General features: G+C 57.3%; 13 protein-coding genes across 13 annotated transcripts; 7 read left to right on the plus strand and 6 right to left on the minus strand.

Moving 5' to 3' along the window:
* Nucleotides 1–396: 396 nt before the first annotated feature.
* On the minus strand, nt 397–2252 carry SCHCODRAFT_02639115 (uncharacterized protein). Its single transcript, XM_003028377.2, has 6 exons — nt 2078–2252; nt 2008–2023; nt 1824–1951; nt 1394–1769; nt 620–1342; nt 397–569 (listed from the first exon to the last, which is right to left on the minus strand). The coding sequence occupies exons 1-6, from the start codon at nt 2213–2215 to the stop codon at nt 526–528; spliced, it is 1425 nt and encodes a 474-aa protein (XP_003028423.1). The 5' UTR covers nt 2216–2252; the 3' UTR covers nt 397–525.
* A 131-nt stretch (nt 2253–2383) lies between these two features.
* SCHCODRAFT_02639118 (ras GEF) lies at nt 2384–7692 on the minus strand. Its single transcript, XM_050346059.1, has 6 exons — nt 7325–7692; nt 7119–7272; nt 5591–7073; nt 3390–5540; nt 3015–3339; nt 2384–2962 (listed from the first exon to the last, which is right to left on the minus strand). Exons 1-6 carry the CDS (start codon nt 7599–7601, stop codon nt 2616–2618), a joined length of 4737 nt encoding a protein of 1578 aa, XP_050198238.1. The 5' UTR covers nt 7602–7692; the 3' UTR covers nt 2384–2615.
* Nucleotides 7693–7984: 292 nt separating this feature from the next.
* Nucleotides 7985–9183, plus strand: SCHCODRAFT_02639120 (anti-silence-domain-containing protein). The gene is made up of 4 exons (XM_003028074.2): nt 7985–8024; nt 8074–8161; nt 8211–8556; nt 8610–9183. Exons 1-4 carry the CDS (start codon nt 8004–8006, stop codon nt 8734–8736), a joined length of 582 nt encoding a protein of 193 aa, XP_003028120.1. The 5' UTR covers nt 7985–8003; the 3' UTR covers nt 8737–9183.
* Nucleotides 8547–9251, plus strand: SCHCODRAFT_02073766 (uncharacterized protein). Its single transcript, XM_050341690.1, has 2 exons — nt 8547–8556; nt 8610–9251. Exon 2 carries the CDS (start codon nt 8757–8759, stop codon nt 9141–9143), a length of 387 nt encoding a protein of 128 aa, XP_050198239.1. The 5' UTR covers nt 8547–8556; nt 8610–8756; the 3' UTR covers nt 9144–9251.
* Nucleotides 9129–10228, plus strand: SCHCODRAFT_02639124 (uncharacterized protein). The gene is made up of 3 exons (XM_003028075.2): nt 9129–9406; nt 9464–9770; nt 9862–10228. The coding sequence occupies exons 1-3, from the start codon at nt 9359–9361 to the stop codon at nt 10071–10073; spliced, it is 567 nt and encodes a 188-aa protein (XP_003028121.1). The 5' UTR covers nt 9129–9358; the 3' UTR covers nt 10074–10228.
* A 74-nt stretch (nt 10229–10302) lies between these two features.
* SCHCODRAFT_02589534 (uncharacterized protein) lies at nt 10303–12229 on the minus strand (the record flags this gene model as incomplete). Its single annotated transcript, XM_003028379.2, has 3 exons — nt 10303–11730; nt 11784–12018; nt 12072–12229. The coding sequence occupies 3 exons, from the start codon at nt 12227–12229 to the stop codon at nt 10303–10305; spliced, it is 1821 nt and encodes a 606-aa protein (XP_003028425.1).
* A 186-nt stretch (nt 12230–12415) lies between these two features.
* Nucleotides 12416–13696, plus strand: SCHCODRAFT_02639127 (B-cell receptor-associated 31-like protein). The gene is made up of 8 exons (XM_003028076.2): nt 12416–12534; nt 12590–12623; nt 12735–12815; nt 12872–12912; nt 12965–13044; nt 13095–13155; nt 13207–13339; nt 13465–13696. Exons 1-8 carry the CDS (start codon nt 12524–12526, stop codon nt 13603–13605), a joined length of 582 nt encoding a protein of 193 aa, XP_003028122.1. The 5' UTR covers nt 12416–12523; the 3' UTR covers nt 13606–13696.
* A 139-nt stretch (nt 13697–13835) lies between these two features.
* Nucleotides 13836–15721, plus strand: SCHCODRAFT_02553266 (uncharacterized protein). Its single transcript, XM_003028077.3, has 2 exons — nt 13836–14123; nt 14181–15721. The coding sequence occupies exons 1-2, from the start codon at nt 13992–13994 to the stop codon at nt 15600–15602; spliced, it is 1554 nt and encodes a 517-aa protein (XP_003028123.1). The 5' UTR covers nt 13836–13991; the 3' UTR covers nt 15603–15721.
* A 171-nt stretch (nt 15722–15892) lies between these two features.
* SCHCODRAFT_02553270 (cysteine proteinase) lies at nt 15893–18560 on the minus strand. The gene is made up of 8 exons (XM_003028380.2): nt 18357–18560; nt 17872–18303; nt 17314–17416; nt 16862–17266; nt 16665–16813; nt 16505–16615; nt 16347–16445; nt 15893–16271 (listed from the first exon to the last, which is right to left on the minus strand). The coding sequence occupies exons 1-8, from the start codon at nt 18511–18513 to the stop codon at nt 16126–16128; spliced, it is 1602 nt and encodes a 533-aa protein (XP_003028426.2). The 5' UTR covers nt 18514–18560; the 3' UTR covers nt 15893–16125.
* A 1556-nt stretch (nt 18561–20116) lies between these two features.
* Nucleotides 20117–21971, plus strand: SCHCODRAFT_02514546 (glycoside hydrolase family 13 protein; the record flags this gene model as incomplete). The annotated part of the gene is made up of 6 exons (XM_003028078.2): nt 20117–20215; nt 20272–20471; nt 20522–20644; nt 20699–21044; nt 21098–21447; nt 21500–21971. 6 exons carry the CDS (start codon nt 20117–20119, stop codon nt 21969–21971), a joined length of 1590 nt encoding a protein of 529 aa, XP_003028124.1.
* Nucleotides 21972–22584: 613 nt separating this feature from the next.
* Nucleotides 22585–24035, plus strand: SCHCODRAFT_02514469 (SET domain-containing protein; the record flags this gene model as incomplete). The annotated part of the gene is made up of 4 exons (XM_003028079.1): nt 22585–22940; nt 23003–23377; nt 23431–23627; nt 23680–24035. The coding sequence occupies 4 exons, from the start codon at nt 22585–22587 to the stop codon at nt 24033–24035; spliced, it is 1284 nt and encodes a 427-aa protein (XP_003028125.1).
* Nucleotides 24036–24187: 152 nt separating this feature from the next.
* On the minus strand, nt 24188–25919 carry SCHCODRAFT_02515468 (uncharacterized protein; the record flags this gene model as incomplete). Its single annotated transcript, XM_050343328.1, has 3 exons — nt 24188–24604; nt 24697–25665; nt 25719–25919. The coding sequence occupies 3 exons, from the start codon at nt 25917–25919 to the stop codon at nt 24188–24190; spliced, it is 1587 nt and encodes a 528-aa protein (XP_050198240.1).
* Nucleotides 25920–26106: 187 nt separating this feature from the next.
* SCHCODRAFT_02553280 (uncharacterized protein) lies at nt 26107–27948 on the minus strand. Its single transcript, XM_003028382.3, has 2 exons — nt 27664–27948; nt 26107–27599 (listed from the first exon to the last, which is right to left on the minus strand). The coding sequence occupies exons 1-2, from the start codon at nt 27862–27864 to the stop codon at nt 26214–26216; spliced, it is 1587 nt and encodes a 528-aa protein (XP_003028428.2). The 5' UTR covers nt 27865–27948; the 3' UTR covers nt 26107–26213.
* Between the last annotated feature and the right edge of the window lie 26 nt (nt 27949–27974).

Consider the following 27974-nt stretch of genomic DNA (forward strand, 5'->3'; position numbering starts at 1 on the left):
GAGAAAAGCCACGCGAGCGAACAGAAGAGAATGGTTACCTCGGGTCTGACGCCTTGATTGTGGATACCCTCGCATACGGCTTCGCTGATCAGTCTCCTGCCCTGCCACCGAAATCCCCTCCTTCTCGTGGCGCTGGATCTTCATCCTCATACAATTTGTTCAATCACTGATTAGACAAATATCGTCAGAACAGCAACATCGGGTACCTGTAAATTTGCCAATGGAAGGATGTGAGCTGACTAGGAGTGCGATGTACTTCAACGTTGTACAGCTTCGAAGCCTGAGGGTGCGCCACCGGCGGAGACGGAGCAAGTTTTAAGTACGTTGTGAGTATGTTTCGCGAGGCATCATTCATACTTACCGTCGCCCGTGAATTGACACTGCGGTGCGTGCAATGCTCTCGGAAATGCGGTGATTCATTACTTAATGTAGACCACACGAAGGGACGCACCAATAGAGCAGATCCTCATCGTTGTCGCACCTGAGCAATAGTACAGATTGATATGAATACACCTCAGAAAGTGACTAGTCGACCTCCAAAACGGTACCCCTCTGTACGCTACCCCAACCTTAAGAAACATCAGCGCAAGCGACGGAGTCGGACTGGCATGCCACTCACCAACCAACCGCCAATGCTTCTCAATACGACGCGAGAGCGCGACCTTCTCGCCCACCTCCGTGCACGCCGGCGACGTGAGCTGAATCTTCGCCAGATCCGCCTTCACGCTAAGCACACGCCCACCCGTCGACGTCGAGCCGATGTTGATCAGCAGGAGTTCGTTCTTCACAAGCTTCGTCACCTTCGTCTGCTTCTTGTCCTCCGTCTTGACACCCAGCAGCCGGCGGAGCAAGAACAGGCTGATCTCGAGCTCCGAGTATATCTGCGGCAGCTTGCCCACCGCACCGAGCACCTGGCCGACAAGACGATCCGCGCGGCAGAGCGTCGGGTCGATGCGCGTGCCGACACCGATGAGGCCACCGGGGACGGCGAAGTTGAGCAGGTTGTTCTCCGCGTGCAAGGACATGATGCGGCTGAAGATGGGTTTGCAGCGGTTGCGGCCCGCGGCGTCCTTGGTGACGATGCCTGGCCGGATCTCGACCTCCTGCCCGAGGTGGAGGACGCCGGTGAGGATGGAGCCGCCGGCGACGCCACCCTTGAGATCGTCGACCTCCGCGCCGGGCTTGTTGACGTCGAAGGAGCGGATGACGATCAGTCGTGGGTCGGACGTGAAGTCGCGCACAGGGATGGGGATCCGCTTCACGATGTACTCGTTTACGGCGTCGATGTTGTACTTCAGTTGCGCGGAAATGGGTACGATGGGTGAGGATTCGGCGACCGTGCCTGTGTAATGTTAGCTGGGTTTGAAGGTGACAGATGACGGTATGTGCGCACCCTTTACGAACGCAGCAATGCTCTTTTGGTGCTCAAGCGCCTGCGCCTCCTTGATGAGATCGACTTTGTTCTGGAGAATGATGATGTTTTCAAGCTTCATGATCTCGACGGCGGCAAGATGCTCAGATGTTTGTGGTTGAGGGCACGTCTCGTTCCCTGCAATCAAGAGAAGTGCGGCATCCATAACCGCGGCGCCGTTCAACATCGTGGCCATGAGAATGTCGTGGCCGGGGCAGTCGACAAACGATACATGTCGCACGAGCTTCATTCGGTGGCCACAGCCCGGACGTTCGCAAGGGGGATTGTCCTCCTTGTCGGAGCGGTAGGAGCGATAACATCCAGGTCTTGGGCAAGCCTCATTCTCGCACTTGTAGATCTATACAACAGATCGGTCAGCTGGCTGCGTCGGGTACGTGTACGCGCCACGCACTTTTGCATTCGCGTAGCCCAGCTTGATGGTGATGTTCCGGACGAGTTCGTTCTTGAAACGAACGGTCTGAACGCCTGATATCGCCTTCACCACGGTGGACTTTCCGTGCGCGACATGTCCGATGGTTCCTGCGCGCCAGATCAGCTTTCGCGGTCGCGGTTTTTGGGCTCCTCTGCTAGCGTACCCAAGTTTATCGTTGCCTGTGAGCTCCTGTGTTTAGTATACATGTCGTTTCCTTGCCACTGCACGCGCACCTGTTTTGAGATGACTTCAGGCGTGAGCGGTGTCAATTTGGTCGCGTCAACGTCGAATTTCGGGAAAGTCTCTTCCTCCTCCTCCTCGGAATCGGACTCCTCTTCGTGGGGCTTCTGAAGTGTCTCGTCTCCAGGCATTTTCGGGAACTTATCGGGCGAGATGGGGTTCAAGATCGAGGCTGATCTCCACAAAACACGATGACTCCGCGTCCAAAAAGCGTGAGAAATTCCCTCTTTGGGAAGTCTTTGTTCTTTGTTCTTTCGCCATTTCCAAGTCCTTGACGACCTTGGGCGTCCCACTTCACACTGGAGTAATAGATCAAGAGAATTCTGTTACTGCCATTCCTCTTCCTCCAAAGCTCCCCAAGCACATAATAACGTCGAGTAAATAATAACGATGGATACGTCTATATCATCAAAAAGCATCTGCAAACCAACGAGCGGAGACGGACGGTATACAGTATGCACATGCCCGTCGTGAACAAACGTATATACGCGCGCGCAAGCTACACGAAAAGTAGAAGCTGCTGCGCACTTATCAGTACATCGCCAGAGCCCGCTGGAGCATGTCGGTATCCAGTCCGCGCAGTCGTAAGCACTTCTGGAAGACGCGCTTGTCGATGGGGTAGTGCACTCGGCTCGCGAGGTGCTGCCCAGTGACCAGCGAGCGTACAACGCCTGCGATGGATCGCTGCTTCTGCACGTTGATCAAGGGTTCGAGGTTAATGCTGGGTGGCAAGGGCTTCAGTGCTGCAAACACTTCCGGATGTGCCGGTGGGTCGTAGTTGTTCGTGACAGGGTCGACGCCGACGATCTCATGAGGCGCAGTAGGATCAATAAGATCTGGAAGCTGGCTGAAGCGCTTGAGAGGAGCCAGGTAGATACCTGCGCACACATCAATCAGCCACCTATCATGATGAGCTTCAATGGCGCATACCGATAAAAGGTATGCAGGCCGTAGGTACAGCCCTGTCCCCGCCGTTCTTGCCCTTCCCAGGTGTGTCGCCTGCACCACCGCTGACCACTGATGGCGCATGCGAGCCCGTGTCAAGCGGCTTCGAATCGGCGATCGCCTCGACTGCGTGGCGAATATACTTGAAGTCGCCCTCACTGGTCGTATATTGCTTGAAGTCATTCAGCATGCGCGTCTCAAACATGCCCAACCGATGCCACAGTCGACGCATCGCCTTCGCTACCCAGTCGCTCCGCAGGCCGGTCAGGATCGCCATCAGCGTATTGAAGCTGCTCAACTGGTAGGCTTTCTGCAATTGTTATCAGTACATGATAATCTCCTTGACATCGCTGGACGTACCCAAGCTATCCGAATGAACTTATCCACGACCATCGGGCGCTCGTTCGGCGGCGTTAGCACAATCTCCGAGACGACAAAGTTCGCCAACAGGTTGAAGCGCGCACGCACAGCAGCCAGCGCACTCGTCTTGTCTGCACACCGCTGCTCCGCCTTCCATCTTGCTCGATCTTTCAGATACTGCGCCCAGTCCAGCACATTCACCTCTTCGCAGAACAGCCAGTCGCCGGATATCAGCTCGTCGAACTTGACGGAGATGAACAGCTCGCGGTCGATCATCGAGAAGTGCTGCACCAGCTGCTCCGCCTTGTAGTTCATCACGAACGTCTTGTGGAAGCGCGGTAGGTCAGGGTCGCTCGCCCGAGGAAGGCTCATACCGATCTTGGGCAGATCAGGCGACTGCGAGGGCATGCGGCTCTCTAGAATCTCCATCGGGACGGCGTCCTCGGGTGCAGGCTTCGCATCGCCCGAGCGCGGAGGGGAGCCGATCTCTGCTCGCCGGTGCAAGGTCTGGTCTGGCATGGGCGTGGTGGACATCTCCTGGATGGCGGTGTCTTCGCGCTCGTGCCCGGAGCTATCGACGGACAACCGAGAGCGGACCTCCTCCCTCTCCTCATCCTCCTCGCCCTCACCGTCTTCCTCCAGATCCTCGTCCACGAACGACGCATCATCCTCATCATAGTCCCCCGTCTTCAGCCGGTACTTGATATCGCGCATCCAGCCTTCGACCTTCGCGCGCTTCTCCTGCACCTTGTTCGGGTTGATCTGGCCCTCAAGTTGCCGCAATGCTGCCTCGACGTCGCCTTCCTCTTCCTGCTCCGCCAACGACTTCTTCAGCGCCTCGAGCTGCCACTTGGTCACCGGCCCGCCGATACTACTGGATGAGGCTGCCGACGAGCGGTTGGCGCTGCCCTCAGAGAACTCCGAACCAGATGCGAACGATCCGCGGGAGATGACGCCCATCGAAGACGCGCTTTCTGGACGCTGAACAAACTCGAAGTCTCTTCGTAATGGCAGTTTGCGCGCGGGCTTGTGCTGTCCGCCCAATCCTGGAGGTGCGGTTGGCCCGCCTTCGTCTGAAGACTCGTCCGACAGATCTAAATCATCGATAGACGCGACGTCAAAGTGGTATGGCGCCCCTCCAGGAGCGCGGAAAGCCGCCGTGAAGTTCCCTTGCGGCAAGGGTGCGCCAAATGAGTCCGTTGACGAGGTTCGTATTGATGATGCTCTGTTCGGCCTCGGCGAGGAAGAAGAGGTTGACGCCGTACTAGGCGCAAGCGCAGCAGACTCGTCTGTCGAGGGACGCGACGCCTCCGAGCTAAGGGTGACCGCATCCGCATCTCTGTCCTCCGGGACCTCCCAGCTCGGCTCGTAATCAGGTGGTACGTCTGGTGTGGGTAGCGGCAGGGGTACATTCGCCGGGTCAAGGGGCGAATCAACGGCCGTGCTCGTAGACGCAGTCGACACAATACGCTCTGCTGACGCCCTCGGGCGCATCGTCGTCGACGCCTCCGACACATCCGACGGCCTCACCGTCGCCAGGCTCTGCTTCGGCGCTGCCTCCCCTTGATCCTCCGGCTGCCCAATCATCTTCAAGTAGGCGCCCACGCCACCTTGCACAGTCAGCATGTCCCGCGATACGTTCCACTCGAGATCGAATGCGGACACGTCCCCGCTGTCGTTCATCGGCGCCGGCGGCAGCGCGCGCGAGTTCAACACCCGCTTCCAGCGGCCTATTCGTCCGATGGTCTTTACAAAGACACGGGAGAGCGCGTTGTGGTGCACTGGCAGCGTGCGCGCCGTCTGCACGATGGGTAAGCTATCTTCGCCTGGCCCTGGTGCATGATCCGTTCGTGCGAGGATATTCAGCGAGGTCAAGGGTATCGTCGCGGGCAGTGGCGCAGCTAAGCTCCCGCTGGGCGTCGCCGTGCCAGAGGCGCCGCCGTCGCTGTCAAGAAAATCCAGTTCTACATCCGAGTCCTCATCCTCCGCGTCAGATCGCCGCGTGGCCTCCGCAAATTTCTCGCCGAATATATGTCGCGGTGGCGAAGTTGACTTCGTCGACGCTCTTGGCCTATTGCGCACATCCCCCGTACGTCGCGAATGCGTGCGCTGGCAGTCCTTCGCGACCTTGCGAAGCTTACGCACGATGTTCTGCCCAACGGATCAGACAAAGTTCTCTCCCATACTCCCCGCATACGCACCAAGCCGTCCGTATGCTTTGTCAGTGCCGGATCTCGCACGAGTGTGTTCAGCCAACTGGACACCAGCGCCCTCAACTCGCGATCCGGCAGGAAATCCACATTGAAGAACGTCAGCAGCCAGTACCGGATCGCGACAAATGTCCGCACGCGCACAATCCGCCGCGTCTTCTCATCCTGCGGCGTCTCGCCCTGCTGCAGCGCCCAGTGAAAGCGGCAGATGAGCAGGTGGCATAGGTCGACCGCGCTCACGTACGTGCGGTACGTCAGGAAGAACACGAGCAGCTCATCGTAGTCGAGGTCGCTCGTGAGCTGCGCGATCCAGCGCTCGATCGTCGCTGCAAGCATCACTTTGTGCGGGTGCGAGCTGCCATCGCGGCATACGCGCAATTGCGGCACCTCGGCGTGCTTGCCCTTGATGCTCTGTCGGCCTGAGCGGGTGCTCTGCTTGCGCGAGATAGCGCCGCTGGAAGGCGCGGACTGGTCGGTCCAGCTTCCTGACACGGACACATCGTCCCCAGTTGGGTCCAGCGTTACGTCGCCCCAAATAACGAATCGAGGATCATCGCGCGGTGCCGCAGTATCGTCGGAGGATAAAGAGAGCTTGACAGTAACTGTCGAGTCTTCCTGTTCCGCGGCCGAGAGCTTATCTAACTGCGGCAGTCCACGGTAAGTCTGTAAGACGTCGAAGACCTCCGTCGTGTATCGGGAGAATAATGCAGGTTCATCGGCTATCTGAGCTGCTTCCTTCTCCGGCGCGGGCTCTGCTGTCTCCGCTTCCGTCTCGGCTTCGTGGATAGTTGGTGGCCGAAGCCGGACCGCGGAAGGGGGCCGCTCGCCGTCGTACTCCAGATCGGACCGGACATCGTCTTGGCGCGCAGTCATGACAGACTCGAAGGATTGCATTTCGCGCAGAAACCTTGGAGGAGGCAAGAAAGGCGCTGATGGCTTCGGCGATGGAGCGTCAAAGGTGACACCCTGGCCGAATGGCGCTGGAATGATTGACGGGATGAGCAGTGAGGACGACGAGGAGCGATCGGAGTGGACGAGGGAGTGCGTGCTTTGCCCGGGAGAGGGTCCCGAGAGGTTCATCACGTCCGCAAACATGTCGCGCTGCTTCTGAGACGCGTTCGACTCGGTGCTGGGCAGGCGGAGCATGTCCGCGGCGGTCACGCTGTGCGAGTGGCCGCGCCCGGACGGAGGTCGTGACCCAGAAGCTGTTGTGCTAACCATGTCGGGGATCGAGCGTGTCTTGCGCAGCTTCTTGGGTGTGGCGTTGGGCATAGGGCGTGTGGCGGCGGCGGCGGCGTTGCCCTTGCTGAACATCGAGGGATTGAGGAGGGTGTGGACGCTCATGCGGGATCGGCGCTTCGTGCGACCTCCAGTGGGTGGTTCGCGGGGGCGGACCTCGGGTACAGCGGAGGAGCGAGCCTGACTGGCCTCAACTTCGGCTGCTGAGGCCGCTGGGGCGGACATGTCTCTGTACCTGCAAAGACGTCAGCGCGAGCAGACAAGATGGCTGACAACGCACCCGACGCGGTACATCCACCTCCCATGCTGATTCACAAAGCCTGTGATCGCGAACGGGGAGCGGAAGTCCTTGCCAACTCCGAGCCTCTGGTCGTAGATGCGCTTCAGCTGATGCGCCGCCGCGCCCGACGGCGTCTCCACGAAACTCCCGTCGGCTAAGAAAGTATATCTCAGATATGAGGTCAACTTCATTGCATGGACACGCACGCGCGATGCTCACGTCCGCCTTCTTGATCTCTGGCGGAAGGGAGTCCAGTGACCATACTGCCGCTTCATCGTTCTGATCGGGGAGCGAGAAGGATGCTCTTGATCTGTTCGTCGAGGGGGTCGGAATCGGGAGCACAAACTGATGAGAGGAAGAGCTGGCGGTCGAGGCTGTCGAGGGCGACTGCAGTGCTGCCGCCTCCGCATTGACACTCGAAGCTGTGTCGAGTGCAAGCGGCGTCTCCGGGCGCTCCTCGTCGATGTCTTGAGAAACAGACATACGGTCGTTAGTATACAGAGAGTCAGAGCGACATGAGAGAGCTTGATGATATACCAGAGGAATTTCGTGAATGTCGAGAGCAAGTTCGTCGTTCGGGCTTCGTCCCTGACCAGGAGAAGCGTGACCACATCGTCACATGCACGTGAGATGCTGACAACAATTGCGCACGTGAGATATACCTCCAAAACTCACAGAATCAAACCATGAGTCTCTATGCTCGACTCGAATGAACATGTTGCGGTAATTTTTTGTGTCAGAGGCGTACGGAGTCGGTGTTATTCACAAGGTAGAAGCCTGTGACCCCGTCGGAACCAAATGTTGTCACAAAGACCTTCCAAATATGGGAATTGCGAATTCGACGCGTCGCGTCGCGTTCGAGCTTTACGCGCCTTGTCTTCGACTATGTCGATTGTCACCATTCGCGTATGGGAATCCCTCCTCGACCCTTGGAATACACTGAACGCCCTTTCAGAATGTTGAGTTCCTCAATAACCCAGCACGGTTCTCCGATCCATATCGGTTTCGCGTCACCTTTGACTGCATCGCACACTTGCAGGACGGTGAGCACAGTCTTCGTGGTCTTCAAACCATTGTATTGACCCTCGACAGACTTAGAATGGCGTCTTATATACGTGTCATCCCCCGGGAACGAAGACCTTGACCAGGAGCTCGACGATTGCCTGGTCGGACCAGTCCCAATGGGGGTCAACTCCTTCGAATTCGAGGGCTCCCCGCCCGATCCCTCCAAGATACCAAAAGAAGACGTGCTCGGAGTGGCCGCACTCATCCTGACCGGCTCCTACAAAGACCAGGAGTTCGTACGCGTGGGCTACTACCAGAACACTGAATACGACAATGAGGAAATGAAGGAGACGCCACCGGAAAAGATCATGTTCGAGCGGTTGGTGCGGGATATCAGCTCAAAGCCGCGCGTAACGCGCTTCCAGATCAAGTGGTGCGTGGCGCACAGGTTGTGCGAGGATCGAGTGCTGATCGACGCGCTTACAGGGATGTCGCGCCACCGAGTACGGGCCGCGCCGCGGCGGGGGCAGCCACTTCGGCAGCCGTCCCTTCTGCAAACGACCTCGAGACGGAGGACGCGTCACCTTCTGCACCGAATGGCTCTGCGTCCTGAGTCGATCATCACCCTCTCCCATGTTATGTCTGGCGTCGATATTGCTATGTACCTGTCTATACTTTCCCCCGCATATTCCAAGGCTCTTCGCATGTAAGTCAACAAACATCATTGAACGCACCAAAGCCGCTCCCACGAGCTATACAGTTCTGATCCTCCTCAAGCACCTTGCGAGGGTGTCTGCTGCATCGCCTCCGCTCCCTTCGGTCTTGCCCCCTGCCACAGACTTGACGGTGAGTGCGAACAGCCAGTTCCGTGTCGTCTGCAGTCAAGGAACAGTAGCCCACCTCATGCTCGCTGGCGGAGACCCGATGCGCAGAGTTGCTTCGTTGCGCGATAGGTGGTGGAGTCAGGCTCGGAGTGTAGCTGTACTACTCATCTGCGTTCCCCATCACCGACAGTCATAGCAAGCCGTAACAAGTAACACTGCAACAATGACACTTGGCTGGATAGAACCGGTGCTCCTGGAGACCCGACATTCGGCCACTTACAGCGAATGACTCACGGTGGCGCACCGATAGTCAAGGCAGTTCCAAGCTGGATGCCTGCTATATAACGCGCCTCCCATCCCAGCCTTCTCCTCAACAGTCATATCTTCCTTCCCTTGCAAGCCGAATATATCATGACGCGCTCAAAGAACAGCAACTCGCCCTTCAAGGAATTGAAGAAGGTACGCGACCCGTCTCTCGTTGAGTCTGCCTGTTCACTGACGACCCTCTCCTCTCAGAACATCCGCGCCGAGGCCGTGAAGGACGGTATCAAGTACGCCGAAGCGATAGAAAGGCGCAATGCGCACACGGGCACGAGGATGGTCGACCTCTCTCCTGGCTCGACCCGACGCAACCCCGGGCGCATGGACGGCTGGCAGTGGCGGGGCTCGACCTTCATACCGCCACAGAAGGTCGACAACGGAGAGTTCCGTGTCGATGAGGCGGACGATGCGACGCTGGTCGACGATGAGGGAGCGTATGCACCGCACCCCAAGGACAGGGTGGTCTGCTTGATGGACATCGCGCGGCCGGCGAAGCGGAAGGGTGAGTGCCTGTCAATCATTCTTTGGCAGGATACGACGGCCTGTGCCAGTGGCAGGAACGTGTATAGATACTGAGCTAACCCTACCATCAGCCGCGAAGGACCGCTTTGAGCTCGTGGGCCGTCCGAAGGGCGTAATCGCGCTCTCCGACGATGAATTGGAAAGCGTAGCGACGGAGGAGTGGGAGGCATTGTCCGACGATATGTATGAGGAGGATGTGGCCGTACAGCGAGACGCCGCGACTAAGACTGAAGGCTGGGGATCGAGGCCGTATGCGGAGGTCCTAAAGGAGGCTCAGACTTGAAATGATAATCCTGCTTCTGGCCAGCTTCGCCCGCATACCACCTACAATATCTAACATATAGCCGTTCTGATGGAGCGCGGTCACTTACACAGGCCTAGGATGTATCATGGGATGTCTTCGTCGAATACATTTGCATGTCGAAGGCAAAGCCTTGACTATGCATCTACGACTGAGAGCATAAGCTAGGCTCCCAACGCCTCAGTGACTAACTGGGAGCGAAGTGGAACACTTAGTGCACTTCATCAGTACCTGCGTTCACCTTCGAGAGGCCTTGCTTTGCGCGATGTTCCCCTCGACGTTCTCCGCGATGCACCATCCTGATAATCATGCGCACTTGCTCCCACTTCAGGGCCAACGCTCCATCCCGGCTCTCCTGCGGAAAAGGATCCCACCACTGACCATCCACGACCGACACCCCCACCTCCGCCGCCGCCTCGGGAAACACCCGCAGGATAACATCCGCGACATTGCACGGGAACGTCATGTCCGAGTTCCACAGGTCCAGTTCTATTATCTTCGTGTTGCGCGTCCAGTTGACATACCGAGGCAAGTCCTGTTCGAAGTCGACCGAGAGCGCTAACGACTTGAGAGAGGTTCCTAGCCGCGCAAACTCGAGGAGGCCAGGGATCGTGCAGGTGCTGATCCAGCGCGCGGAGTTATAGTGGTCGACCACGCCGCCGAATTCGTCGCCGAAGGCCCTGTCCTCTGCTGCAGCCGTACACACCGACGGCGCCAGCCTCAAGGACACCAGCCTCGGCCAGCTGCTCATCAGACGCCCAATAAAGCGCTCGTGCACGACCACGCCGTTCTTGTTCTCGATCCAAAGCGTCCGGAGTTCAGAGAAGGGCGCCAGCAGCTTGAGCGTGTCGCCGTCGATGCCGCTCATCTCGCCCTTATCCTCGAGTTTTAGGGTGCGCAAGCTGTCGTGTGCGCAGTGGCCTTCGAGGGCGCGAAAGAGGTCGTCCCAGTTGGTTGTCGGATTCCTCCTGCGAAAGGCGTCGTCCTGAGTGACCTCGAGCGAAAGCGTTTCCAGCGAGAGGCGACCACAGCACTGAAGGAGGTCCGCGACGAAGGGCCTGCTATCCATCATGGAGGACACATGCAACGCTTGCAAGGCGCGAAAGGGCTTCTCGACAGTGTAAATGCGGGCGAACGTCGGCTCAGAGGTAGGCCCCTCGATGTGCAGCTTTTGCAGATTCGGTAAAGCAGCCATGAAGAACCACCCTTGAGCGTCCACATTTTTGATAGTGAGCTTGTGAACGAGGTCGCGACGTCCTTCGGTAAAGCGCGGTATAACAGACAACACCGCCACATCAACATGTATACTGAGCGAAGGCGCACAAGCCCGGTATATGGCATCGAGGTCAATCACCATCTTCTTGTTGTGCTCCGTCAGATGGAGGTCAAGCTCCGAAAGAACCGGCGACGAGAACGGCAAGAGCAGTATATGCGGCGGAATGGTGCTGTCGCCACCATTGAGAGTAAATGTGGCAAGTCGAGGGAAGAGCGCGCGCGGCGGCGGATGCTCCATGGTAATCTGCAGAAGCTCGATAAAGCCGGGCTCCGTCAAGCTCCGGATACGCGAAGAGAACTGGTAAAGATGTTCGTATTCAGCCGGCGTCGGAGCTCGCAGCCATCTCGGTCGTGAATCTCCGTACTTTCGTGTGGGTCAGTGGAAGCGCGAACTTGCTTTGTAGATGGAATGCGCACCGGCTTCCCTCTATGCCAAGACTTGTACGGTTGGTAGACGTCCGTTGGCAGCGTGTTCAGTAGGACATTGATACTGTCCACAAAGTCGTTCTGTTGCCAGACACGGTCGAGAGCCACCGGATGCCACGCACGGCAAGTGCGGGCCATTCTGCAGGCGTCGCCCCGCTGCGACATGTGCGCGATGATAGTGATGAGCTCTGGAATGAGAAGGGCGGGATGCATCTCGAAGTTGAGACTAAGGAAAATAGTTGTGCGAGAATGCCCTGCGTCGTGCGGTATCCAGGACACGCTGGGTCGAAGTCGAAGACAGGAAACATATTGATCGAGGACAAGAACAATAGAGCCGCCACGGCAGCAAAGACCTCCACCGGATCAGGGTGGTCTCCGTGGATGTATGCCGATGGGGGCATCTGCTGCTTCGGCTCTATTGTAAGCGCCTGTGACATAGTTCAAGGGTGATCTGGCGAGGCCAGGGTGTCTGTACGATGGCAGTACGACGCCGGCAAGTTCAAGTTGTCAATTTTGTGACGAAGTTCAACTTTGCACGTGATTTGGAGGTTCCTGGACACAATTGCAATGATGTCATCCGGCGCGCGCGCATACGTACGTGTTCGCGTCGTGGACTCCTGCATAAAGACCTTGTCCCCGACGTCCATCATCCCAAAACCCTTCCCCGTATCGTCTGCTTCCCCAGCATTAGCAATAACCGCAGACCTTATCTTCCACAGAGAGAATACACCATGACGATTTAGTGCGTATCGAAGTCCTTCGAGCGGGAACGATGAACTGAAGTGCTTCCCTTGCAGCTATTCACTCACCTTTCTCATGCTGGCGGCGGAGGTGGGTGGTCTTAATAGCATCCGGGTGTCGCGCTCGGCATAGAGCCCGAGCCATTCCCTCGTCATGCGCGATCGTATATAACGAGGCTGACGCGCAGTCTCTGCATACCAGGTCGCCCTCTCCTTCGTCATCATTGCGCCCCTCCCCCACGCAGTGCGGAAACGTCTCTTCGGCTTCCTCGCCAACAACAAGGTGCGCCGACCCATCCTTCCCCCATCGACGTGTCCCAACACAGCCTCGCCTCCCAGATCGTCTCCAAGATTGCGTATGGTGTAAAAATCAGCTTCATGTGCGTGTCATGGACCTACTCCCCCACATATCGGATGCTGACATCCCTTCAGATTTATAGGAATACTTTTCCTCGATGCGCTCCAGCGCATGTTCCGCGTTACGGCCGAGTCCGATGCGGCGCGTGCAAATGGTGGGCTACTTCACCTGTCAATGCGTTCTTGTCATTCATCTCGCCTGCAGGTACCGCACAGCCCCAAGGTGCTGCGTTCGGTGACGGCGGTCTTGCTGCTCGTAAATTCTAGTGCGTCTTCACTTCACTAAACAGCCAAACACTTACTGACACAATATGCAGCGCCCAACGCAACACCTACCTGACGGGCTTCACGCTGTTCCTCTCCCTCCTCTTGACGCGCACCTTCTACCTCGTCCTCGAGCTCATCCACGTGCAGGACGAGTATGCGAAGGTGACCAGCGGGCAGGCCAAGGTACGCTCTCGCAATTCCTAAGGCTTTCGCACCATCTACGGCTCCCGCACCGTCTATGGCTCTCGTGTCGTCTATAACTTTCGCATCGTCCCCGCTGCTGCATATGCTGACACTCACCACTCCAGGGTGGCGAATCGGCCGAGGTCAAGAAGCTCAAGACCGACCTTGAGACCCTCCGCAAGCAGAGTCTGCAGCAGCAGAAGGAGCACGACCGTCTCGCCGATGAGTACAACAAGGCTGTTGGCAGGAGCGCGAAGAAGGATTAGACGATGGGCCGCGCAGTCGAATGGTGTTACTCTTGTTTTGCGGCATAGCGTCGAGAGATCTGTGTTCAATGTATGATTCTTTGCATCGAAGGCGCGGAAGCCCAGTCCAAGGCCTCAAAACGCACTGGTCCCTCGCAGCCATCTGATTCTGGTCACGTCACGTGCTGTGTTACTCGACGCGTTCGGCTTTTGCCTTGTTCGGAACAATTGCCTTCCTCGTCTTCAACGGTCAACAACACCTCTTCCATCGCAAAAAATCACAGTGGAAACATTTGAATATTTTGAAAAAGCAACGGCAGCATGCATCGCGCGCTCCAGGTTCCGGCGCTCGTCGACATTATAACCAACATGTCGTCCCAAGGTGACGCGTGCAGGATGGCTCGTACATGCCGAGCGTGGCATCAACCAGCTCTGGATCGTATTTGGCGAGAAGCTGGAACAATGCCTTGGATGTCCTCTTGCGCATCCTACCTGCCGACCTTTATCAACCTCTTAGCTTCGTATCCACATCCTACGGGGTATGTAAGCTCTAGAAATACGAATTTGCATTTTAACCATTTACGATTACCCCTCAGTTCCCGCAAGACATATCTCCCAAATGGCTTCGAGGTCCTACTCTGGCCGAGTACGAGCGTATCTATCAGTTATCGCCGCGCATGCAGAGCTTGGAGAACCCGGGATACATCGATGTTTTCCAGATTACCATGACGCATCCGCCACCGCGCCCACTCTTCCCTCGCCTGAAGACACTTCGTATAGACGGCAGCGGAAGTAAAGTCTCGCCCCACATGCTCCTGGAACCCTTCGCGTCCCCGGTGCTCACCCGCCTGGACATATTCCTCCCATTCCGCAACCAGTGGATGGAGATCTGCCTCAACGAGATATACAGCGCGTGCGCGCCCTCAGTCAAGGTGAACTTCGACCTGCGGGAGCTCACGATGATACCGCGCTTCGTGGGGGACCGGACGGACATGATCCACAGTGTCACGATGGCCAGTATGTGCGAGGAGGGGTGGGCGTACATGGCTGCTCTGCCGCGCCTGCAGGAGCTGCGCATCCACGACATCGGCTCAGCGCCCCGGGTCGACAAGGTTGACGCTGTGAAGAATCCCTTCCACGCCTTGCGGCTTCTCGAACTCACGGCGAACTTCGACTGCCGGCCCTTCGTAGCGGGCCTCCTCCGGCGGTGCGGGAGGCTGTCGCTGTCCACCATGAAGGTCCGTGTCTCCCTCGACACCCCCGAGCGGATGGCGCACCCGACCGACCACTGGGTGGACCTCTTCCTCGCGATTGAGCGCCACTGCGCGCACGACGCCCTGCGCACGCTCAGCCTCGCCGACGACGGCGAGATGGCGCGCATCGGGGGCGGCACGCTCCAGCTGCTCGCCCCCTTCCGCGAGCTCCGGACCCTCTCAATCGAGAGCAAGAACGGCGTGGTCGTCGAGGACCGCCACATCGCGTCCCTCATGCGCAGCTGGCCCGCGCTGCAGTCGCTCAAGCTCGTGCCCTCGAGGTTCCTGAACCTCGAATGGGAGAACGACGAGGACACGTACGCCTCCGCGCGCTACATCAGCACCTGCACGGTCCCCGGCATCCTCGAGATCGCCCGGCTGGGCACGGCGCTGCGGTCCCTGACCCTCACCGTCGATTTCGAGAACGACTTGCCTCTGGGAGACAGCGACTGGTTTCGGGGTGGCGACACCGTCGAGCTGCCCTGCAACACAAACGTGACGATGTTCGACGCGTGGGTCTCCGACATGGGCGATGTCTGCGATGTCGCGGGCTTTCTCTTGGCGGTCTTCCCGGCGGCGGCGCAGAACTTGTGGGTGTCTGTTTTGGCGGATAAGGAGCATTACGAGGGCAGCCGTGACGAGGCTGTCGCTGCGAAGTGGGAGCAAGTTTTCACCATGATTGACATAGTACGGACTGCAGAGCGCAAAGCGGAGCAGCGCATTAGGAAGGCAATCCAGGAGGAAGGGAAACCTCCACGCCACTGAGGGCTTCAAAATATAGTATCTTATTTGTGTGGAACAGAAAAGGGTTTGCGACTTTGGCAATGGTGGCATAAGATCATTCGCACGCTCTTCTGACCTCCTTACCGCAGCTTGAAATCGACAGTATAGTTCCAAGAATATGGCTGATGATCAACCTAAGTACCGTCGAATCTATCACGATCACTTTTTTTTTTTGGAACCACGTTTTTGTCACGTGTGGCTCATCATATGGGTGTGACTGGCCAAACGCGTAACACATCTCGACCCAGGGAGCGATGTCTGTACGATGGCCTGCACATGTCGCCCGCGATACGTTCCCTTACTGGATCGATCACAACATAAGCGCACGGTTGTAGTCACACCTCATCGTACATATCGATACAGGATAACAGACAACACACACTATCGTCCTCTCATACACTCCATGCCCTCTTATACACCTCACCTCCATCTACCACCTAGACTCTCCCATACGCTCCTCAGCCTTATCTAATCTTCCAACTACACCCAGACATCCCGCCCGACTCTACTCTAGCGGCCGACTCTTGTACAACAGCACGTAGGCAGACGAGTCCTCCCCGCCGCCATCGAGCGTCGCAATCTTGTCCTTCGGAAAGATCGACACCTTGTCGTCGTCAAACTTGTACCAGTCCTCATCCTCGTCAAAGGGGTCTGGAAAGCAAGTAAGTGACGCCCGGTTGTGAGTATGATAATATCCTGTAAGCATCAGAATTGCGTTGCACGTACCATCCTTCTTCGCCCCGAGGCGCTTCTGGAAGACGCTCTTCTTCACGAAGGCCATGTAGTGGCCCGAGTCCGCGGCGGCGCCCTTGTGCGTGATGATTGCTGCAGGCGCGTCAGATTTTTCGTCTTAGACTGACAGAACAAAGGCGATATGAACGCACCAACAAGGTCGTACAGTCCGCTCTCGCTGGCGCCAACATCGTTCCTGATATCCTCCGGGATGAGCGCGCGCAACTCCTCAGCCTCCTTGGCGCGGACAGCGCCCTCGTCTTCTTCATGATAGGATTAGTCACGGTCACGCATGCGTCTCAATATACACACCTTCCTCGTCCACCTGCATCGCGTTAGGGTCCTCGCCACCTGCGACGGTCGTCGCCTCCGCCGAGACCGCGGCACCGCCCGACGTGCCACCCATACCGCCCGCCGGCCCACCTGCCTTCTTCGCCTCCGACGCCAGACCCTTACGACGCCTGCCCAATTCATCAGCCTTGCCACAAACTCTTCCCACCCCCACTCACGCATGAATCTTCGCCCTATCCCTCCTCGCCCGCTCCACATCCCCCAGCTTCCGGTTCACCGGGATCAACTTCGACCTGAGCTCCTCCGTGCACAGCTCGAGCGCGTCGAGCACGAGCGGGAACTTCACCTTGCGCATCACCTTCGTGCGCTTGCCGATGTCCGCGCGCCACGCGAAGCGCACCATGTGCACGGAGAGGTACTTGGGGAGGCGCGCGATGCGCGAGGTCTGGATGTAGTCCGCGGGCGCGCCGGTGAGGGGCGAGTTCTTCACGAGCGTTTGGGTGAGGGTGGCGCGGAGGCCGCCGAGGAGGTCGCCGGTCTCGCGGGTGATGTTGCATTCGAGCTTGAGGAAGTCCTCTTCGGCGGCGCCGGAGGCTTCGTCAGAGCCGTCGGCGGCCTTTAAGCTGGGGATCGTCAGCGTCGGGAATAGTCTTATGGTCACTGAACATACGTTCGCCTCATAACGCCCATGGCGTACTTCTCGACGACCGGTACGTTATCCTTCTTCACGGATCGCAGAGAGTTGAGGATAAATGAGTATGACTCCTCAGCATCTGGGAGAATCGTCAGCTTGCTTGCTAAAGCCAGTATTGAATGAAACGGTCAGAGTGGGCTGTGGTCCGCAACTATACGTCGGGCTAGACGATAAACGGGTTACTGCTTCGCAGAAAATAGCCCGCACCAGTCGAGGACAATCGAAGTTCTCGATAGAAGAGATGCTAGATGTTCGCCAGACGCAGCCGTTGGACGAGCATCTTTGTCATGACATTCGAACGAGATAGCTGGTGCCACTTGGAAGCATTCTAAGGTGGATGCCAAGTAACGAATGATGTGCAGGGGTCGAGGATTGTGCGCAGGATATCTCTTTGTGCGAGACCTGCTCTTCGACGCATGGAGTATGTGTGCATGAGGCTAGGGAGGACCTTATGCCTATATCCGAAAGCCTCGGACATTGAGTGCAAGACCGAGCCCAGCCCACTTTGACCGTTACCTGAAATGGGAGACGCACCTTGCTGTGAGTAGCCACCCATCCCCATGTTCATCATCGCCGCAGACTTCTCCGAGCGATCACGCTCAGCGAACTGTGGGTTCGCAGCTCTCAACGCCGTCAGGAAGGACATCGGGTTCACGCCGTCCGCCGTAGACTCCAGTGAGCGAGTGAGAGTGGAGAGCGGCTGGACGAGGGCCCCTCCGTTTTGGTTCCCTTTGAGTAGTTCGCTGCGTAGCTCCTCGATGCAGCCGATCGCCTGCAAAGTCGCGTTCATGTAGCAGGTGTTGCCGAGGTTGACAAGTCCAGCTGGTGTGTCCATCACGGTTTCGCCTCCTTCCTCCAGATCTTCGAGAAAGACGCGCGGCTCTGGGGGAGGTTGTGGAGGTGCGGTGGCGCTACCGACCGCGGTGAGTGTTGCGCCATCCTTGAGCGTTTTTGGGTTGAAGTCATCTGAAAGGCGGTTCTGAGCGATAATCTAGGTCAGTGTGGTCTATACCACGTACCTTTCATGACTCCCTTCCCCTTGGGAAGCATAACCTTGACGCGATCTGCAGGTACTCCCGTTGTACGCGCTACGAGATCGCGTAACTCGGACGCGGTCGATATCGCGGAGACATCGAGGGAGTACGATGCCCCCGAGTGCTTCAGGGTTATAGGCATGATGAGAAACGGTTCCCGAGATGAGAGTAAGAGGGAAGGATGAGAACTGAGAATATTGGCGCTTACGCGTCACAAATGATCTGCCAACTCGGCGGAGATCCCGGCCCGGAAGCCGGCTTTGTTCTCGTTTGCTTCCGGAAGTTGCCATTGTTCCTTGTCCTCTACGCCCATCATCCCAAAGGACCCTCGGGCTGCGCGCCTTAGGTTGTCCGTCTTGACTGCTTCTTCTGAATATAGACATTGACTATCTTTTGGGACCCGGTACAAGGCTACACGCGGGCTAGGTCGGCGTCATGTCGAGCGCGACGGCCTTTTGATTGGTTCAAGACGGAATATATGGTCATTCTGTCTCAAGATATGTGTGTAGACGACACCGCGACAACTTCTGCTGCGTCAGTCCGCAATACGGCCTCACAAAGTGTGTACCAGTGAGTCCTCAACATCTTGTCCTTCGCGACTGCGTCGTCTGGCGATGGTGCAATCATCGGTTCGTCGTTCTCCCAAATCACCCTTCCTGTCTTGCACTCTAACTATTGATAGGATGCGCAGTACTCCTATGGATGCTGTCATGTTCGAACTTCGGGTCGTCGCACGCAATGCTGTTCGTTGTTCACGACGAAGTCTGCCTCTATCACTCGCGACGCCTTCTCGAATTCTGCTGTCTTGTCTTCGATGTCAGACCCCTTCCGACCGCACACGTAGTCCGGACAAAAAGATCCCTGGGGCGATCTCGCTACTTGCATCGCTCACGTCTGAGATAAAGACCTCTGATTCTGCTACCTCGGGCGCCGGACAAGCTATCGCCTGAAAGTAGGCTTAAGCACGAATTGCTACTGCGCGGCGACATCCGCCCGTAGCCCAACGCTCAAGCTTGCCTATAACTAACCGTGCTCCACCCTGAGGCTTTCTACAGCCGAGCTTGCAAGGGATCGGGGTCCAGAAGTACCGCCACCTCGACTTCGCCGTGAAGAGGAAAAGTTGTGGAAGACTCCCCATACGTATACACCCTCGATTGTCAGCCGTACCACACCTTTCGACGACGCAACGACCCCGCTACGCCAGCAGATCCTCCATTCTAGCTACGTGTAGGACTTGTATAGGTCCACTCTAGGTACGAATAGGTTACCGCATCGCCTACACCACCGTCTCGTTCCTCGGCCCTGCCCAAACTCCACGCGCAAGGCAAGACCGGGAAGTCATGTCCGTCAGTGATATCACTCGCTTTTATCCGTTGTTTTTGACCTTCATATCCTACAAGACCCTCCACAAAGTGCAACACACCACGCCAGCAGGCTCCAGCCGCCTTGTATCGACCATTACAGCCAAAGAAAAGGACTTCCAAATCCGAAAGACATGCACCTTCATAAACCACCCCCACGCGGCGCATGACGCCTGCCACCCTTGATTGCGTAGCTCGCCAGATGCTTCGAAGTCGAGAAATGGTGCAGAGGCGCTGTGCTTCTTTGACCCGATCAATGATCGCGCGCCAGCACTTATCTGCCGCAGCGCGCTTGTTCGTCTCTGACGAACGCGCCCCTTCCTGTCCTTCCTCCTCCCTCTCTCCTCTCCCTGTCCCCATCCCCGCGGCGACGCCTGCTGTGCAATGGTGTCTCCGCGGTCCCTCCTTTCTACCCTGCTTCCTTTTGCGTCATGCGTCCTCGCCGCGACGTACGATGATTGGCGGCAGCGAACGATTTACCAGGTGCGTGGCGCGCTGAGCAACGCGCTTGATGCGAAGGTGCTGACGCGCCCGCGTAGGTCATGACGGACCGCTTCGCCCTCGCAGATGAATCCTATCCCGCCTGCGACCCCGCGGCCGCCGAGTACTGCGGCGGTACGTGGCGCGGGCTCGAGAAACACCTAGACTATATACAAGGCATGGGCTTTGACGCGATCTGGATATCGCCTGTTGCGAAGAACATCGAAGGGCATACCGACGATGGTCAAGGCTACCATGGGTGCGTCTCCTCCCGTGCTAGTCCGCGCACAAACTCATGAACTCTCCCAGATATTGGACCCAGGACCTCTTCAGCCTGAACAAACATTTCGGCTCCGCCGAGGACCTCCACAGCCTCATATCTGCCGCGCACAAGCGCGACATGTATGTCATGGCGGACGTGGTCGTCAACCAGTGCGTTCTGTCCGCTCCACCGCCCTGCCACCTCGCTCACACATTATTACTTAGCATGGCCGGCAAGGCCGAGGACATCGCGTCCCTACAAGCGGACTCGTTCTCCTCATTCGCTCCTTTATCGACCAATGACTCCTTCCACCCGCTGTGCTGGGTGTCGGACTACACCAACCAGACCGAGGTCGAGCAGTGCTGGCTCGGCAAGGACTCGAACGGGTCCGTCGCGCTGCTCGACATCAACACAGGGCACCACAAGACGATGATGCAGCTGTATGACTGGGTCGGGCAGTTCATCAGTAATTACACGTTCGACGGCATGCGGATCGACCGGATGAAGCATGTGCAGAAGGACTTCTGGCCGGGGTTTGCGAAGGCGGCGGGCACCTTTGAGCTTGGGGAGGTGAGTTCGAGGGTTCATTGCGAACACATCTCATTTGCTCACGCGCTGCGCAGGTACGCAGCGAGAACATCAGCTACGTCGCGAACTACACCGACTCAATGGACGGCGTTCTTGACTACCCGACGTTCTTCGCGGTCCGGGACGCCTTCTCGTCCACCAAGGGCAACCTGTCTGCCATCGCAGAGGTCACGAACACGTCGCGGCACACCTATCAGGGCAACGAGTTCCTGACCGGCGCCTTCATCGAGAACCACGACTACCCGCGCATGCTCAATCTTACCCAAGACAAGGCACTCGTCAAGAACGCGCTGGCATTTAACTTCATCCACGACGGTATCCCTATCCTCTACCAAGGCCAGGAACAGGGCTACTCCGGCGGCGACTCGCCTGCGAACCACGAAGCGTGAGTGGTCTATGCTATCCTCTACCGCATTGCCCGCTGACCTGTCATCCAGGCTTTGGTTCTCGCGCTACGACACTCGCAACGACATGTACCGCACCATCGCCGCGATGAACAAGGCGCGCAAGCAGGCGATGAACGCCGGCAAGCACTTCCTCATCACCGCCATGGACTTCATCAAGCAGGAGCAGCCCGGCGTCATGGCTGTCTCGAAGCCGCCGCTCCTGACGTTGCTCACCAACGCCGGCAGCGGTGGCGCCGCCGCATGGGACGTCCCCGACGTCTACAAGCCCAACACCGAGCTCGTCGACGTCCTCACGTGCCGGACGTACAACGCCGGCGCGAAGGGCGAGGTCAAGATCAGCTCGACGGGCGGCATGCCGCACGTCCTCATCCCGTCCGCGGACCTCGCGCACGACGGCGGGCTCTGCACAACGGAGGCGAATGCGGCGCCGAGGCGCGCGGGGACGCCCTTGGGTGCGACTTTGGGTCTCTTGCTTGGTTTCGTGGGTTTCATGCTGCTCTGAAGGCCCGTTGGACGGTGCCGTTCGCTCGCTCCTTCCCTTTCCTCTCTTGCTATCGGCTCTCGTGGATTGCTCGACGACCTCTCACGCCCCGGATTCTTGTACACTCAGCCATCGGACGGACTTGCGTATTCGGACGGCTCCGATGGCCGTATCATCATCTCGTTATCGCTTTTTGGACCACTCTTGGGACTTCTGTGCACATCACTCTAGACTAGTACTTCAGGCGTCATTATCTTATCCCTCTCTGTCGCGCGCTATCCTACGTATCGCTTCTAGTACTACTCACGATTACCGCCATTGTATCATAGGCTCTCTTTCCTTCATGCACATAGACATAGATAGATTTAGACTGCAACCCTGGCTCAGGCTTGCACCCACACTCATTGTCTCCCGACTTTAGATGCTCTCTAGGCGTATGTTCTGGGTTGATTATGTTGTGTCTGGACTTGTGCTGTATAACGTGGTCTGAGAAGTGATTCTGAAGCTGAAAGCAGTCTTTCCTACGCCGACACGACTCAGGACGCGAACTTCATGGCGATCTATCATCTATCCCCATCTGGCACAAAAGAACAATGGCCAAGCGGATGCTGATCGCGACTTCGATCTGACCATCATGACGACCCCAGGAGAGGACGAGCTCAGAAGCGCACTTATCGAGCTGAAAGCTCAAAATCCCAGTCTGGGTATATCCAAAGTCCATGCCCTGCTGCTCGCCGCGCATCCTGACTGGACGGTCAGCGAGAAACGGACACGAAAAATCCTGCAAACGCAGGGCTTGGTGCAAGGCGCCGGCCCAGCCGTGCACCCGACCTCGCGCCTTATCCCCAACTTCGATGTGAAGAAGTACTCCTCGAAGGTCGCGCCAAAGTTCTTCGACAAGCGGAAGGGAAAGGGCCTCGTCGCGGTCGATCCGATCAAGGAGGGGGAGGTGATCTGGAAGGAGGATCCGTTCGTGATGGCACCCGAGTGGTAAGAGCGCCCCTCCCCCCTCGCGCTGCTCACCGTCCCGACTCTGAAGGTGCGCTTTCAAGGAACGCGTTCGAGATGCAGATCCAGGGCACGGTCTGCTGGCAGTGCTGTACGCCCATGCAACACACCGGCCGGGAGGTATCCTGCCGCGCACACACCTCCTCCGCCAACTACTGCCCCGCGCGATTCTGCAACCGCCTATGCCTCGTGCGTAGCGACAAGACGCACCCCCTGCTTTGCCCCGCTCAGAATCCAGCTTCGTCTCAGCTGCTGCGTTACGCGCACGACAAGCAGTGGATGGCGCTCCACGGCTACGCCCAATTGGTAGCGCGGATCATACTCGCCTATCAAGGCGACGAAGAGACCTTCAGATCCGAGCTGGACATCATGCGCGCCTTCGCAGAGATCGATGTGGAAACTCGCCACCGGAACACGAAGTACGTTCATGCGCCATGCACATTGAACCAATTCCCTGATCCCTGTCTCGCAGCCCTGGCTTAGAACCAGACAAGGAAACATGGAAGGCCGGACACAAGCACCTTTTGAACACCTTCGTCGACCCGCCGACGGCGGATGGCAAGAAAAAGCTCAAGAAAATCATCCGCAAACCTCTAACCGCAGAACTTGAGAAGGAGCTCTTCGACTACGACACAGCCTTCCTCAAAGGACTCGGTCGCATGGTTCTCAGTATGATCCTTTTCTTTTTGCGTACCGACCTGCCGCTTATCATAATCTCCAGACTTTGAAAGATCCGGCGGCCTCTACGTGCTGCACTCGCACATGAACCACTCCTGCGTCCCCAACATCTCTGTGCGGCACTTCGACAAGAGCACCAACTGGGCGCGGATAACGATGGTCGCGAAGAAGGACCTCGCGCCAGGTGAGGAGCTCATGATCTCATACGTCGACCCGGAGGCGCCCTACAAGGCGCGGCAGGCCGAGCTCGAGCAGTGGGGTTTCAAATGCGTATGCCCGCGCTGTTTGGAGGAGGCAAAGACGGCGAAGGCGGCTGCGCCTGTGCATGGCGAGGTCCGCGATGGGATTGACTTGAACGATCTGGAGAAGGAGCTCAAGGCGGGGCTGGGTGTTATGTAAAGCAATTCATGCCAATGCCCGAATAAATATAATTGTACTCGTATACCAACGAGATGGTGGTGTCTCTTCAGTGTGTCTGCGACGGCTCGTACACCGTGCGCTTTCCCCCCGTTCGCTATATAGTCTCTCGCTTCTGCAGACCGTCAGACATATTATAGATCACGGTACGATTGAATATCGCTTACCCTCGTCGATGTCCTAGGCCGGGTGCCGTCGAAATCCTTCGCCTCCCGCACCATCCACATGATCTGGAACACCTTCTCCCACTTGTCCCACGCAATCCATTCGCGCGTCCGCATCCTCTTCTCCATGTCGGTGATGATATCGTCCATGAACTTGTCGTGTAGAATGGCAGCCTGCACCTTCCCGTACAGCGGCGCTGCGGGGAACGTGTCGACGATGAGCTGCGCGACGTTGAACGGGTCCGCCAGCTCCGAGTTCCAAAAGTCGAGGTGGGTGACGGTCGTGCTCCGCGGACGGTCCTTGTCGTATATCCGCACGACGAAGTCGGCCTTCAGGTCCACCGTGATGGTCAATGACTCCAGAGACGTGCACTGTTGGGCAATCCGCTGTAATCCCTTGACCGTGCAGGTAGTGACGCGGCGCGCGTTCATCCACGCATCAAGGCCTGTCATGGAGGTTCCATAATGAACGGAGGGACGATCTGCAATGTGCGCAGGTGCTTCCATCCCGATGCGAGCGACTCCACGGCGCTGTCGGACAACTTGAACCCGCCCTTGCTTTCCAGCCTGAGCATCTCCAAGCGGCGGAACGGTAGCAGAAGCTCCAGAGTACCACTGTCAACCCTCGCTGGCTCGCCACTGTCGCGCAAGTCCAACGTCTCAAGTGTACCAGGGTCACAGTGGTCGCGGAGGGCCTCTAGAAGGGGACGCCAATTATTTGTCGGTGCTCTGACTGGCGCGTCTTCTTCCAGAGTGGTTTCGATGATGAGGGAGCGAAGGCGGACGAGATCGCAGTGCTTGATCAAGTCAGCCACGAATACTCGGCAATCTTCGTCCGTCTTTATAACAAGATCGCGCAGGGCGTGGAATGGATGGTCGGCGGATGGCAATCGCGGATATGGTGCTTGTCCGTAGCCCTTCCACGTCACTTCGAGGGCCTGTAAACATGGAAGGGAGGCCAACATGTTCCACTCGGCGTCGTTGACGAGATGGTATATGACGAACTTGCGAACTATATCCCAGCGTGGACCACGCATGGTAGGCATTATCGCATAGTATCGACTTGCCTCGATGGAGAGCCGAAGTTCGGGCGTCTGTGCGACACATGCGTCTAGGTCGATCTCCAAGCGCTGCCCTCGGCTGGAAGGAGTCTGCCAAGTGGCCCAAATCTGCTGAAGAGAAGCCGAATGGAAGAGATGCATAAACTTCGGAGACGGTCGTTCGCCAGCAGTGAAAGCCGAGGGAGGCAATTTCAGGACAACCAACCCAGGAAAGAGAGGTCGAGGTGGAGGGTTGTCAAAGAGTACGGAGAGAACGTTTGAGTCGGCATCCTCAAGATCCAAGCACCTGACGCGCTCTGAGTATTTGTACAGTTTCTCGAAGTGACTGTGATCGGGGGATCGCAACCATTTCGGCCCGTATAAACGGAATATCGTGACATGTTTGGTCTATCCAAGGTCGTCAGTACTTTACATTAGGCGCGAGACTTAAAGAGGCGCACCGTAGGAGGGCGATACACATCCAAGGGCAAAAGAGAGAACAGGTGGGTCATGAGTTGGATGAAATCCAAATCTCTCCAGATGCGACTTAGTGCAGCTTCCTTCCAAGCACGGCACGTCAAGGACATCGCATACGCGTCTGGTCTGTCGACGACCTCGCTGACAAGACATATAAGGTCATAGGTAGAGAGGAGCCGGTGCATGGTTGCCTTGAGTGCGCGTTGTGCGAGGACTTCCGATCGTAGGTGGAAGGAACCAGGAAAATAATTACAATTGACTGCTCGGCAAAGACCGGCGCTCTTCGCACGCGAGCAAATAATGGCCAACTCAGTCTCCCCACGGCCAGTCTAGGCAGCCGTAGACTTGTCAGGAATTTGCGTTGCCAATATACAGGGTTCCAAGCATACCGCTGATGAGTCTGTACTAGATACCAATCCTGTCAACTCGACGTGAATATACACAGCATAACAGCGCATACAATGATTATATCTCACCGTTCAAGTAATCGATCGCTCATGACGATCTTCCCGCATCGCCTGCCGCACCATATAGCAGATACTGAGCACTTCCTCCCACCTCTTCCAGGTAAACCACTCGAGCGAAAACTCTTCGTTGTACCGAACGTGCAGGACCGATATCCGTAAACAAGGGTCTAGCACCGCGGGGAACGTCGTCACGACGAGCTGCGCGACCTTCCAAGGATCGAACAACTTGGAGTTCCAGAAGTCGAGATCCGTGATCTTCGTGCTCCGCGGCCGCCCCTTCTCCCACCCGGGGGGCTCGAAGTACGACGTGAAGTCCACCGTCACGGCCAGCGTATCGAGGGAGGGGCAATGCCGAACGATCTCCAGCAGGCCATAGACCGAGCATGTGTTGATGTAGCGAGCGTTTTCGCACATGTTATCGCCATTGTCCTCGTCGACGCAGTAGACGGACGGCACCATGCGCAGCGTGCGGAGGTGCTTCCAACGCCGAACTGTCGACACGACAACCGCGTCGTCCAGGTCGAAACCTCCCTTGTTCTCCAGTGAGACCATTTCAAGGGCTTGGAAGGGCGCCAGAAGCTCGAGCACTGTCCCCGGCACGCGCGTCATTTCCCCGCAGTCGTCCACGTTCAGCACCGCCAGATCGAGATACGAGCAGTGGTCATGCAGAGCCTGCAGGAGTTTGTGCCAGCTGTTTGTCGGATTCGCTTCTCGCTCATTATCATCGCGACCGACACGGATCTCCAAGGAGGACAGCGTAAGAGGGCCGCAGCGTCGAAGAAAGCTGGCGACGCGAGGTTTACAGTCTTGATACGTACTGACCGTGAGCTCGCGCAGCGCGCGAAACGGGCGGGAGATAGAGGGAGAGCGTGGATATGTTTCGAGCTCGAGAGTCTGCAAGCGAGGCAGTGCAGCTAGAATGTCCCAGTCACTTTCCTCGATAGCGACGCATCCGAGGGACACACTGCGGACAATATCAGACCGCGCGCCGACGAGGACAGGTAGCTTCGGTCCATATACCTCGAGGCACAGTCTGATGCCTTTGGTATGAGCGACGCATGCATCGAGGTTAACCTTCTTTGGTCTCTCGCCCACGCCGACTTTCCAGGTAACCCAGACCTGTGACAGTAGCGGCGAGTTAAAGGGTTGCATGCGTGAGGTAGATGGGAGACCCTTGCTCGTGAGGGCGCCAGGCGGCAGCTTCACCTCGCGGAGTCGGGAAAAGAGGGGCCGCGGAGGTGGATGATCGGCCAGCACGGATAATGTGTCCGATTCAAGGTCCGCATCCTGCAGATCCAAGGACCTGATTCGCACAGAAAACCGATATAAGTCGGCGTAGTCATCCGGTTTGGGGTGTTGCAACCATGGTGATGGATGGTACGAAAGCACATATCTATTCTGTGCAAAATGATACTCCATGTAAGGCAATATCCCAAGGTAAATTATGACTATGCATACGCACTTCCGGAGGCTTGTACACGTTCGACGGCAGGAGACAGAACAAGTGAGTCATAAGTTCGCCGAATGTTAGGTCGCGCCATATCCGGTCGAGGGCGGCAGAATGCCAAATACGGCACGTAAGTGCCATAGCATACGCGTCGCGTCTGTCGATGACCTCGCAGATGCAGCCCACGAGCTCTGGCATTGATAGGACTTGATGCATGCTGTCCGAGATCTGTCCTTATACAGTACTAGGTCCCAGCGCAGCAGATCTCCTGATAGAGCTAAGGAACACCGGACAACGGTGATGGACGTCGAGAACAAGCTGTAACG

The sequence above is a fragment of the Schizophyllum commune genome (genome assembly GCF_000143185.2).
Source record: "Schizophyllum commune H4-8 unplaced genomic scaffold SCHCOscaffold_11, whole genome shotgun sequence".
Classification (NCBI taxonomy): Eukaryota; Fungi; Basidiomycota; class Agaricomycetes; order Agaricales; family Schizophyllaceae; genus Schizophyllum; species Schizophyllum commune.

What these genes read in the sequence shown, in the direction of transcription:
- SCHCODRAFT_02639127 (XM_003028076.2), top strand. An exon ending in GCTTCCTCGCCAACAACAAG is followed by an intron (nt 12,816 to 12,871) that starts GTGCGCCGACCC and finishes CTCGCCTCCCAG; the next exon opens with ATCGTCTCCAAGATTGCGTA. An exon ending in GGTGTAAAAATCAGCTTCAT is followed by an intron (nt 12,913 to 12,964) that starts GTGCGTGTCATG and finishes ACATCCCTTCAG; the next exon opens with ATTTATAGGAATACTTTTCC.
- SCHCODRAFT_02553270 (XM_003028380.2), bottom strand. Translation starts at nt 18,513, where the DNA reads ATGCCTATAACCCTGAAGCACTCGGGGGCATCGTACTCCCTCGATGTC. An exon ending in GATAGGGCGAAGATTCATGC is followed by an intron (nt 16,814 to 16,861) that starts GTGAGTGGGGGT and finishes TGAATTGGGCAG; the next exon opens with GCGTCGTAAGGGTCTGGCGT. An exon ending in CGGACTGTACGACCTTGTTG is followed by an intron (nt 16,446 to 16,504) that starts GTGCGTTCATAT and finishes ACGCGCCTGCAG; the next exon opens with CAATCATCACGCACAAGGGC.
- SCHCODRAFT_02073766 (XM_050341690.1), top strand. Translation starts at nt 8,757, where the DNA reads ATGTTATGTCTGGCGTCGATATTGCTATGTACCTGTCTATACTTTCCC.
- SCHCODRAFT_02639120 (XM_003028074.2), top strand. Translation starts at nt 8,004, where the DNA reads ATGTCGATTGTCACCATTCGC. An exon ending in CATCGCACACTTGCAGGACG is followed by an intron (nt 8,162 to 8,210) that starts GTGAGCACAGTC and finishes GACCCTCGACAG; the next exon opens with ACTTAGAATGGCGTCTTATA. An exon ending in ACGCGCTTCCAGATCAAGTG is followed by an intron (nt 8,557 to 8,609) that starts GTGCGTGGCGCA and finishes ACGCGCTTACAG; the next exon opens with GGATGTCGCGCCACCGAGTA.
- SCHCODRAFT_02639118 (XM_050346059.1), bottom strand. Translation starts at nt 7,601, where the DNA reads ATGTCTGTTTCTCAAGACATCGACGAGGAGCGCCCGGAGACGCCGCTT. An exon ending in CAAAGCATACGGACGGCTTG is followed by an intron (nt 5,541 to 5,590) that starts GTGCGTATGCGG and finishes TCCGTTGGGCAG; the next exon opens with AACATCGTGCGTAAGCTTCG. An exon ending in AGTTCATTCGGATAGCTTGG is followed by an intron (nt 3,340 to 3,389) that starts GTACGTCCAGCG and finishes TAACAATTGCAG; the next exon opens with AAAGCCTACCAGTTGAGCAG.
- SCHCODRAFT_02553280 (XM_003028382.3), bottom strand. Translation starts at nt 27,864, where the DNA reads ATGCATCAAGTCCTATCAATGCCAGAGCTCGTGGGCTGCATCTGCGAG. An exon ending in ACGTGTACAAGCCTCCGGAA is followed by an intron (nt 27,600 to 27,663) that starts GTGCGTATGCAT and finishes CATTTTGCACAG; the next exon opens with AATAGATATGTGCTTTCGTA.
- SCHCODRAFT_02639115 (XM_003028377.2), bottom strand. Translation starts at nt 2,215, where the DNA reads ATGCCTGGAGACGAGACACTTCAGAAGCCCCACGAAGAGGAGTCCGAT. An exon ending in TGGGCTACGCGAATGCAAAA is followed by an intron (nt 1,770 to 1,823) that starts GTGCGTGGCGCG and finishes TCTGTTGTATAG; the next exon opens with ATCTACAAGTGCGAGAATGA. An exon ending in GAAGCATTGGCGGTTGGTTG is followed by an intron (nt 570 to 619) that starts GTGAGTGGCATG and finishes ATGTTTCTTAAG; the next exon opens with GTTGGGGTAGCGTACAGAGG.
- SCHCODRAFT_02639124 (XM_003028075.2), top strand. Translation starts at nt 9,359, where the DNA reads ATGACGCGCTCAAAGAACAGCAACTCGCCCTTCAAGGAATTGAAGAAG. An exon ending in CCTTCAAGGAATTGAAGAAG is followed by an intron (nt 9,407 to 9,463) that starts GTACGCGACCCG and finishes CTCTCCTCTCAG; the next exon opens with AACATCCGCGCCGAGGCCGT. An exon ending in GCGGCCGGCGAAGCGGAAGG is followed by an intron (nt 9,771 to 9,861) that starts GTGAGTGCCTGT and finishes CCCTACCATCAG; the next exon opens with CCGCGAAGGACCGCTTTGAG.
- SCHCODRAFT_02553266 (XM_003028077.3), top strand. Translation starts at nt 13,992, where the DNA reads ATGCCGAGCGTGGCATCAACCAGCTCTGGATCGTATTTGGCGAGAAGC. An exon ending in TCGTATCCACATCCTACGGG is followed by an intron (nt 14,124 to 14,180) that starts GTATGTAAGCTC and finishes ATTACCCCTCAG; the next exon opens with TTCCCGCAAGACATATCTCC.